General features: G+C 42.3%; 1 protein-coding gene across 1 annotated transcript in view; it reads left to right on the forward strand.

Moving 5' to 3' along the window:
- The window catches only part of TBC1D20 (TBC1 domain family member 20), a gene marked incomplete at its 3' end in the record, with an annotated part of 536871 nt that extends 528896 nt beyond the window's left edge, over positions 1 to 7975 (forward strand). The window contains 1 exon segment of the mRNA XM_044090446.1: positions 7791 to 7975. Within this exon segment, the coding sequence (XP_043946381.1) occupies positions 7791 to 7975 (185 nt within the window).
- Between the last annotated feature and the right edge of the window lie 3315 nt (positions 7976 to 11290).

Here is an 11290-nt window from a genome sequence, read left to right on the forward strand (position 1 = left end):
GCCATGCATTCTAAGAGACCAGCTACACAGGGCCCTTCTCCAGGCCCCATGCCTAAAAAACAGATGCTTAAAATGGCTGAGGATTTAATTACTCTTATCAGGGGTTCTCACCCCCCCCCGGACAAAAGGCCCAGAGTGGAGGAAGAATCCCCCTCCTCTGACCAGGCCTCCATTATTTCAGAGCACTCTGATGAACAGGAACATTCTTACTCCCCTTTTGAAGATTCTGATGCAGAGGAGTCCATTCCCTCAGTCTCCCCTCCAGAGGATTACTCATTTGGGGAAACCTTGCATACCTTAAGGGAACACTTCCACTGGGAAGGCCAAGAGTATTCAGATTCCAAGAAAAGGCTTAGGGATTTTCTCTTGTTACCTCAGCACAGGCCTCTGGCTATACCTCTTGGCTTAGACATACTAGATGATGTGTATTCGGAGGCCTGCCTTAACCCGGATTCTTTACCTCCAGCCCCAGTCAAACCAGACAGGTACTACCGGGTTCCTGACTCACACCAATTTCTATACAAAAGCCATGCAGCTGACCCAGAAACTATCTCACAGGGCCCCAAGGGAATTAAGGCCTCCACTGCTAAAAATCCATTACCTTCCGAGAGAGATTCCAGATCTTTAGAAAGGTGGGGGGAAAAAAGGTATACACCTCGGCCACCTTAACCATGAGGGCATTAAACTGCCAGTTCCATATGTTAAAGTACCAACATTTTCTGTTATCACAGTTGAGAAGCAAAATGTCACAACCTGAACAACCAGACTTGAAGGAGTTGCAGGATTTGATGCATAGTGCAGAACAAGTGGGTAAACATACCTTGCAATGTGGTTTTGATGCTCTAGAGGCCGCATGTAGAGCTGCTGTTACAGGATCAGTCATACGTAGACATGCCTGGCTCAAGCTAAATTACTAGATGCCCCTCTACAAACGGATGTATTATTTGGTATTAAAGCTGAGGAGGTATTAAGGAAAATGGAGGAAAAGGCTAAATCAGTGCAAACAGTGAAAGATTTTCTACAGATACAACCTCCATGTTTCAGAAGAAATTGGCCATCCAAAAATTGGTCCTTTCCAGCCACAGACAGACCCCAAAGAGGTAGATACAGGTGCCCGAGGGGTAGAGGGCAATCTCAAGGATCGTTTAGAGGCAGACAGTGGCAAGCTCCTACACAGAGGTGGTGAGGATAGTTCGCAGCCATTCAGAAAGCAAGCCCAATGACTTTCCCCTTTGCATGCCAAGCAAGGCTCAAATGGCAGCACCCTTAGGTGGAAAACTGGCATTATTTTTGAAAAATTGGCATATTGTCACAAAAGACAAATGGATCCTGGACATTATAAACAGAGGCTACAGGTTCCATTTTCACACCCTTCCAAAAATGAGAGGCATGCCAAACCTGCCACACAATCAAAGGGCAGAGGCACAAAGACAAATTTCAGATCTCATGGACATGAAAGCTATTCAAGAAGTACCTACTCAAGAACAAGGTCAAGGTTTTTATTCCATACTGTTCCTGGTACCAAGGAAGGGAAGGGAAAAGATTGGAGACCTATTTTGGACCTATCCATCCTAAACACATTTTTACTCGTACCAAAATTCAAGATGCTCACATTACAGCAGATTTTTCCCATGCTGGGCAAGGAGTCTTGGCTGGTAACATTGGACCTCAAGGAGGCATACCTGCATGTCCCAATCAGACAAAATTGCAGAAGATACCTCAGATTTCTTGCAGGTTCAACCCATTATCAATTCTCTGCATTGCCCTTTGGCTTATCTACTGCGCCCAGAGTATTCACAAAATGCCTGGCATCAGTAATTGCCTACTGCAGACTTCAAGGGATACAAATATACCCATATTTGGACGACTGCCTGATCCAAGCGGACCGCAAGCACATACTTCTGAAACATGTGGCTTTTGTAATGTTGAATTCTCTGGGATACACAGTCAACAAAAAGAAATCAAGGCTAATACCCTCTCAGAAAATAATTTTCCTGGGTGCCAACTTGGACACAAACACCCAGATGGCCTACCTCACGCCAGAAAAACAGGGGCAACTTACTCAATACTTCAGAAAACTAGCAAATTTCACCAGGCTGACTGCAAGGAAAATCATGCAGGCTCTGGGGTTCATGGCATCTTGCATCCTACTAATCCCATGTGCAAAGCTGCATATGAGGAAACTTCAATGGTACCTGAAAATCCTATGGTCTCAGCACAGCCACAGTTTGGAAACAATAATACCACTAATTCCATGTCTTCAAAAGGAATTTTTGTGGTGGGCTCAAGCATGCCAAACAGACACAGGTCTCCCATTCTGCAAGCCTCAAGCAAATCAAGTCATCACTACAGACGCCTTGGACTACGCTTGGAGGGCGCACATGACAGATCGGTGCATTCAGGGCAAATGGTCCCAAAAAGAAAAAGCACCTTCACATCAATCAAAAGGAAATGTTAGCAGTAATAAATGCTATTATAGCTTTCAAAGACCTTCTGCATCCAGGTCAACTATTGATAAGGACAGACAACACCACAGTAATGTGGTACATAAACAAACAGGGAGGAACCCATTCATACCCCCTATGCAGGCTGGCCATGTCACTTTGGAATGTGGCTCTGGAATTACAAATCGAACTTCAAGCACAGTACTTGCCAGGCAAGGAAAACACGCTGGCAGACAACCTAAGCAGAAATATGACAGATCCACACGAATGGAAGTTGCATCCTCAAGTTTTTACAGAGATAATACAAGCATGGGGAAGGCCAGACATAGATCTCTTTGCCTCCCACAAAAATCACCAATTGACAAAATTCTGCTCAAGGACTTTTCATCCACAGGCCTGGAGAGTGGACGCTCTCTTTCAGTTGGACAACAATGACAGTTTATGCCTTTCCGCCTCTTCCTCTGCTGCCCAAAGTTCTATTAAAAACCAGAGCAGACAGACCAAAGATGATTCTCATTGCTCCAGACTGGCCAAGACGGCACTGGTACCCACTCCTGAGGAGCCTGACGCATTCCCCACCATGGACCCTACCTCTAATGCCTCTTCTGACTCAGCACAGCTTCAAAACTCTTCACAGTCAGCTGAAAACACTCAATCTGGCCGCATGGAAGATTCCTTAACATCACAACAGACCCTACTCTCCAAGGAGGTGCAGGATGTCATTTTGGAGGCCAGAAGGCCGTCTACTAGAAAAGCTTACTCCGCAAAATGGAAACGGTTTTGTGCCTGGAATGAGAAAAAGGGCCAGAATCCAGGAAAACTGAATTTACCTCAAATATTACAGTATCTAGCTGAGCTGCTAAGCAGTGGACTTTCATTTTCCTCCATCAAAATCCATGCCTCAGCCATTTCTGCAGAATACAACACTGATCCACCTTCATTTTCTCACCCCCTCTTAAGACAGTTCCTAAGAGGGGCTAAGAATATAAAGCCCCCAAGGAAACAACCAATACCTGCTTAGGACCTCAATTTCATTCTAGAAAAGCTGACCTTGCCTCCCTTTGAGCCAGCTGCCTCAACAGATTTGCAATATTTGTCCTGGAAAACAACTTTCCTTCTGGCTATCACCTCAGCTCGCAGGGTATCGGAACTACAAGCCCTCATGGCTGTGCAGCCTTTTATCATCTTCCATCAGGACAGAGTTTCCTTACGAGCCAACCCGTCCTTTATGCCAAAGGTGGTATCCAGGGTAGCTTTGAATCAGGCTATACACTTACCTACCTTTTACCCTAATGCTCAAAACAAAGGGGAGAGACTACTACATTCTTTGGACATCCACAGACAGCTGCGTTATTATTTGGACAGAACAAAGCCTTTCAGAAAAACAGAGCAGCTCTTTGTGTCCTATGCTATAGGAGCTCAAGGGAAGCCAATTTCCAAACAGACAATCTCAAAATGGATAGCCCACTGCATACACTTTTGTTACTCTTTTCATGGTAAAACTGTACCTGCAGGCATCAGATCTCACTCCACAAGGGCCACAGCTACCTCTGCAGCTTTCCTCAGAGGAGTTCCTACCAAAGATATTTTGGAAGCAGCCACTTGGAGTTCTGTGCATACCTTCTCCAAGCACTACCACCTACCATTATACTCCAAAACTAGAGCAGGCTTTGCCACTGCAGTCTTGCAGGGCATCCTGGCTCCTCCTAGTTCCACCTAGTGCCTACCACCCCTTTCTTAGCTTTGGGATTCTACCCATCTGTTATGACTGCAGCTGTATGCACGATGAACATAGTACAGTTTTGTACCTACCATAAATGTAGATGTTCAAGTGCTAATACTGCTGCAGTCCAGGTTTCCCTCCCTCCTTCCCCTCTTGGGACAGGCCTATTGGCTAACACCTCCTCATACAACCTGATTGGGGTATTTATTTATGGTGTATTTGCTTGCAACTACTGTATTGTGATTATATCGCATTGCTTTATTACATAAATTTATGTATTGCCTTCCTTCTGGGAGCACCTGACATCTGGGGCAAGAAAAACTGAAGAAAATGGCATCTGCTGGTTCTTTTATACCCCTGTCGCACTGACGTCAGGGAGGAAGCGACGACAACCGACACCAGACCTAGACTTTGGAATTCGGCCGACCGAGGACCCGCCTGACGGCAGGAGAACCCATCTGTTATGACTGCAGCTGTATTAGCACTCGAACATCTACATTTATGGTAGGTACAAAACTGTACTTTTGGGGGCTCCTGACATTTGGGGCAAGAAAAACTGATGTAATGGTGTTGGCCTGTTTTATAGCCCCCTGACAACCTGATGTCATGGAAGAAGCGACAGCATCAGACGCAGAAATCCTAAGACTCTGGTATTTGGGCCAACTGAGGGCTACCTGCAGGCAGATAACCCAAGTTATGAAGTGAATACACTCTACATTTATGGTAAGTGTACACAACTATACTGTACTGCCTAGACAAAACCAAACCCATCAGAAAATCAGATCAACTTTTCATCTCCTCCCACATGAAAGCTCTAGGGAAGGCATGCAAACCGTTTATTTTGGATTTCTAAATCCATTGTCATATGCTACTCTTACCATGGAAAATCCCTGCATGGTCAAGTCAAACCTCACTCTACCAGGGCAGCTGCTTCCTCAGCTGCCTTTTTCAAAGGAATTGACTACGCTTCCATCCTGGAAGCTGCCACTTGGACTTCTGTCCACACCTTAACCAGGCATTACAAATTGGACCTAGTCTCTAGAGCTAGGGCAGGGTTTGCCGGGTCTATCCTCCAAGGGTTCATTGACCAGGGAACCCAGTCCTCCACCCAGAACCATACCTAAAAGCTCTGATACTCTCCCTACTATTATGAATACTGCAACATGTGGGTTGAAAGGCATAGAATAGTTTAAGAACTTACCATAACCTTAGATGTCCTTCTCTTCCATGTTGCAGTATTCAATCCCCCTCACCTGCCCGTCTACCTTTAACATCTTACTTGCCATACTGACTTGTGGGGACATAACCTTTCTATTCCCCAATTTCTCCACTAAACACAAACCACCTGCTACCCTGACTGTAGCCTACATGTAATTCCAAGGGCTCCCTTGGGACCCTTCTACCCACAGGAGTACTACTGTATGCTGCAGTTCATTCTGAGGAGGGTGTGTGCAGATGTCACCTTTATACTGTACGTCGGTTTATGGCCCTGACAAGGGGCGTCACACGTACCCTCCTGAAGCAAAGACTTTGGTATACTGGCCAGAAGGCATTGCTGCTGGCAGCAACTCCCTACTGTTAAGAATACTGAAACACTGAAGAGAAGGACAGTAAGTTCTTACACAACTATTATTTACTTGTTCCACAAATAAGTTATTTAAGTGTTATTAATGTTGTGCAGGCATGTGCACACACCCATGTATAGATGCACTCCTGCACATAGACATACGCCCTGCAGTTACAGCCCCTTACTTGATTGGGTACTCCTCAAATGTTAGTGTGAACAGGTAAATAAAGCATATAAAAAAGTCCCTAAGACGCCCAACCAGTAAGGTTAGCAAAAATATCAGTAACCAAATTCGTCTGGTTCCAAAAGAAGGCAGCTATTCAAAAGAACATTGTGTGCAACGCATACACAAAACTGCTGGCATGAAACGAGTATCCAAATAGAGTGTAGTTCAGGATGTGACTCCAAAAACAAAGCTAAAATTCATAGAAATGGACCCAAAAATAACAATTTATTATATCGTAAGTGCTTTCATAACCTAAGTTACTTCCTCAGATGACTTTAACACATCTACATAAAATACAATTTAAATACTTAACCAACCCAATCATCACACTTCATTTTCCCCTCCATTTTCTTAAAACAATTTGTATTTAAAAGCCTAATACATCCTAATTAAATCAATTACCATTCCTAAAAAGCACAAGTCATGTATATTATTGTATATACGTATAAAACAATTTAAGTATAAACATAATGAATAAAAACAAATACATATGTATAACGACCGACAAACTATCACCTTTTTATTTTATAATATACATGACTTATGGTTTTTAGTATTGTTATTTTTGTGTCCATTTCTATGAATTTTCACTTTTTTTGGAGTCACATCCTGAACTACACTCTATTTGGATACTCGTTTCATGCCAGCAGTTTTGTGTATGCTTTGCACACGTTCTTTTGAATAGCTGCCTTCTTTTGGAACCAGGAGGACTTTGTTACTAAGTAAATAAAGCAATTCATAAATAATGACAGTATCACACATATACAGTGTGAAGTAGTGTATTTCAGTTATTCCTACATATACACAAGCTCTCTTCCTTCCCCTTTGCCCTTCACACACAAACAGATGTAAGCAAACAGCTGTACTGACAGACTTGTGTTCATATGTGCCTCAGTTAAAATTTCTTTGACTATGTACACCTCAGATGTATTGGAATCTAATGAAGTATGTGAATAACAGCAATACAGTGAAAAAAACTACAACTCCCCCCACACACTGCTGTCATTGTTGCTGCAGTTATTTTCAGTCTTTTATACCCCCCAGTCACTAGCCAAACAAGGTGTGTAAGAGCCTCTTTCGGGGAGAAGAATGGAAATAGGTTTTGTTAATTCACTTTTATTGTTTATTTATTAATTTTTCCCAATATTCATTGACTGTAACATTTTAACCACTTTCCTTTTTAGAGTATAAGGAACATGGTGGTCGTTTATTTTTTTTATCCAGGCTTGGTACGTTCTGACACTATGAAGCAGCAGACATTGTTTTTACTGGGCCTTGCCTGTAAATTAATACTGTTGGACATTTATTCTGATATGTTATCTTAAGGTTAAGCCCATTAGATAAACCCTAATGATGTATACCTTCTGTTTCTGTTACTACATAAACGCTGAAAGTTTCCTATATATTCATGTTGTGTAATTGTATAGTGTTTTTTTTTTTGCATTTGGGATTTAACAGTTCCATGTACTGCTTTTGTACTGTTCCCAGTATTCAGCGATTGAAAAATTCATGTACCTGGTAAACAAGTAATAAATAAATGTTGCTGATTTAATTCTTCTAACTTGGTCACCCTTGAAAAAGGGGTGCTTGTTTTCATTGGATTTACATGGTTAAATGTATGAAATAAAAATAAGTGAATGTTTCCGCATCACAGTTGGTAAAGAGCTTTCCGCTCACTCATTTGTAGTGTTGAACATTTTTTTGTCATTACTTGTCATTGTAATAGGCTTGCAGCAGCTTCTTGAATATGTGGAGCAGTGCTGTTCAAACTTGGTAATCTGCTGTTAGACACTGGTGACGTCGGTGTTAATGATTCTGTTATTTTCACAGATTGTGCTGTACCGAGAGCATGAAGTGTTAGACTGCGAATGTGATATGGCTGACGTCCATCACTTGCTGTCCCAAATTCCACAGGACTTGCCTTATGAGACCCTGATCAGCAGAGCTGGGGATCTCTTTGTTCAGTTTCCTCCTTCAGAACTTGCCAGGGAAGCAGCCCAACAGTATAATCAGAGGTGGGTGAAATGGAAATTATGGAATGACCTTTGCATAAAATTGTAGCCTGGAACTCAGACTACCCAGACGTCCTGAAGAACTGTTCCAAATGAACCTGTACTGGCTGAATTTTTAAATAGCACTTCAGCAGTAAAGCAGCAGTCCAGTTATGCACCTGCCATGAGTTGGTCACATTTCCAACTTTATGGGTTAGTGATCCTTTACAACACCTCCATGTTATGCAGGCTGTGCTTTAATTTTATGAACTTGGTGTATACATGCAGACTGTGGTGTGATTTAAAAAAAAAAAACATTTTTCTACCTTTTTACTATTTGTTGTCAGCCTGGTTTCCCAATCTTGTGTAACTGACCTTGTGCCTTACCCATTATTTGCTGTAATAAGTTACTTTTTATTAACTACTTTTGGCTTTTGTTAATAAATACTTTAAATGGAATATCTTTTTTTATTTACTTTACTGCCTTTCCTAATAGGTGAGCAGATAATTCCTGGACCCTTTTTAGCTACATCCCAAGTCATAATGTAAGCATAGGAGAGTAAACCATATTACTAAAATAAAACGCACACAAGTTCGGATTCACACAGTTAAGTGGTTCTCATTTTACGCTCCACTGTGAACGTGTCTGTTATGTTGATGATTCCTGACCTAGCAGAAGGTTCCATCATCTGGAAGGTGCAGTTAGTCTTTTTGCATCTTTATTTTCCTCAACTAGGAATACAGTGACATATGCATCAAAGAAATGTTGCAAATAAGAGCATGAAAAGTTGGAAGGTTGTAATGAAAATTTGATACACAAGAAACCACTCAGGAAAGTTCATTTTTATATTTTTCCCCACTCCACTTGAAGTTGATTTAGTTTTTGCTGAATATAATCAGTTTGGCTTTTTTCCACATTGTTTTCACGAGTTACATTTAGTGTGTAGCCTAATGTGGTAGTCCTCTTGAGAGACTAGTGGTTCTTGTTGTGAGAGTTCATTATTTGCTGTTTGTGGGTATCCGGGTACTAACTGGTCGAATTTAAAGCTGCTTTTCATTGCACTTTTACTCTTTACTGTTTGCTGTCTACCGAGATCAGCTGCACCCACTTGAGCACATCCCCGTGGTAGTTGTTGCTGGACAATGGTTACTGTATGCAAGTGAAGCCTTTCTAAAGTCTTAAATGCAAAAATCCTTTTAACTTCATCCTACGGGTGACTGCAGTCTGTTCCGAGTGCTTCATGTTTGTGTGGACCTGCCTTATGTGAATGAGTTACCAGCTGCTGTAGTTTGCATGTTTTTCCTACATGTCCTGTGTGACCCCGTATTTTCCTTTAATTTACCCCCAAGTTCCCCTAAAAATAAATGGCACTAGACAGCAGGGACAGACAGCAGACTACCTGCCTTTGTTGCCAGCCTTATAGCACTTTGTAACCTAAGGCAGTGTAAGAACCGCTGTATGTATGAGCTCTTACTTGACCCAACAGATTCTGTCTACGAGAGGAGTAAGCACAAAGCTAACTTAGAGATAGACCTCTCAAAGTCTTCCACATGCAGTAAGCATGACAATGTTTTACACTCACCCACACAAGTGCAACATCCTCATACTGACAACAGTAAACTGTCATATGCTAGTGTGTTAAAAACTACTGAAGCCTCACAAAATGTGTAAGAGTAGACAGCAGCAGTCCCCCGCAGTACATCTTCCACATGTACCCCTTCAGTATGTCACCAGAAGCGTAACACCCTAGTGACTAATGTGAATGTCAGGTTCTGAACACATCCTAGTAATTGATGGCTGTTACACTGTCTCTGTGCTCAGCAGGCTTAGCAAGGACACGGTTAAATGTCTGTCTGAAGTAGGATGTATTAATATCCCTTTTGGTAAAAATGACGTTCCTGCAAAATACCGCATTAATAGCAACACCTTAAGTAGACAGTCAGTGGTGAGAGACCTGGACACACAGGTTGACAGCAACCTTACCTTTGACCACCATGTCTCCACAGTGGTAAGAAGGGCATTCTGTATTGCTCATCTCCTAAGTAAGGGCATTGCCTCCAGAAAAAAGTTATAACCTCCCTGTGCTCTTCCTCATCAGGGAAATAATTTAGTACAACACCTCTTTTGTTAGGTATCTTTCCAAGCACCTGCAGCAATTGGAGAAACCATAAAGGGTTCCTCACAAGGAAAATTCAAGGTCTTCAGCATCTGTCCTATGGGGATTGTCTGAAATCACTGTCACTTTTATTCCGTTTCATACAGACTACTCTGAGGTGATTGCTGCCTTGCATACAAGGCAGTCTTTGACCCTGCTGTATTGGAAATGCATATCTGTAAGTCAAATGGTACACGGGTTACTCAATCTAAAGACCTTAACATGATATGCAACATTAATAAAACTTGCTTGAGGGACAGATTTGTCTCCCAGTGCTTACTACATCTTTGGAACAGACTCCCACTTCATGTCAGAGTACCTCTTTAGCCCTCTTCAAACACAGTCTGGACAATTGGATGGATGACCGTAAATTCATTCCAGGGATTCCACCTGTGTCCGTCTTGGACAGGAGCAGTAGGTGCTGATCGTGGAAATAAGGGTAAGAACTTGGCTATGCTTGTAAGGGCCCTAGGGCCATTAGCCTAATAACTTCCTGTGATCAAGGGCCCTCAGTAACCTCTCCTCCAGTAAGTATGAGTATAGTGTGATCATAGTCTATGCTGGAGTTAATGATTTGTGATCAAAGCCTATGAAATGCATTCAGAAGGATTTGCTGGAACTTTGCTATACATGCTTCAGTCAAGGATAAGATTGTGTTTGATTGGTAGCCTTCCCTCCCTGAGAATGGGGCCCAGATTAAAGGAAATATAACTGCATTCAGCAAGTGGCTGAGTAGCTGATGACATTCCATAGGGGGCTAATGTGTATCCCTGGGATAACGAGTGATAATCCTGCTTTACAAATGATGGTCTACACTTCCCATTCAAGGACTGCAAATGCATTACATTTTGTTCTGATGAAGTTCGATATCAATAAAGCGAACGAAAGCGCTCAGCAAATAACAGTTCTGGCTCAGCGTCTATTTATTGGATTTCTGTATTTGTTTTTAACAGTTCGGAAGTTTTCAGTAGTACAAGTTTATTTCTTCCTAGTCTTATTCGGTTTTGTTTTTCCTAATTATCTTCCTCCGAACTCACCAATGGATAGCACACTAAGTATGGAACCAGGCTCTCGTAGCTAGTCTTTATTCGACAGCTCGTAGGCACCCAGCCAGGACTATGACACACTGCTCCAGGAGTACCATGCCACCCTAAGCAGGGCGCAACACATCCGCGACAGATGC

Source organism: Protopterus annectens, chromosome 12.part0 (genome assembly GCF_019279795.1).
Source record: "Protopterus annectens isolate FY-2018-M chromosome 12.part0, PAN1.0, whole genome shotgun sequence".
Lineage (NCBI taxonomy): Eukaryota > Metazoa > Chordata > Ceratodontiformes > Protopteridae > Protopterus > Protopterus annectens.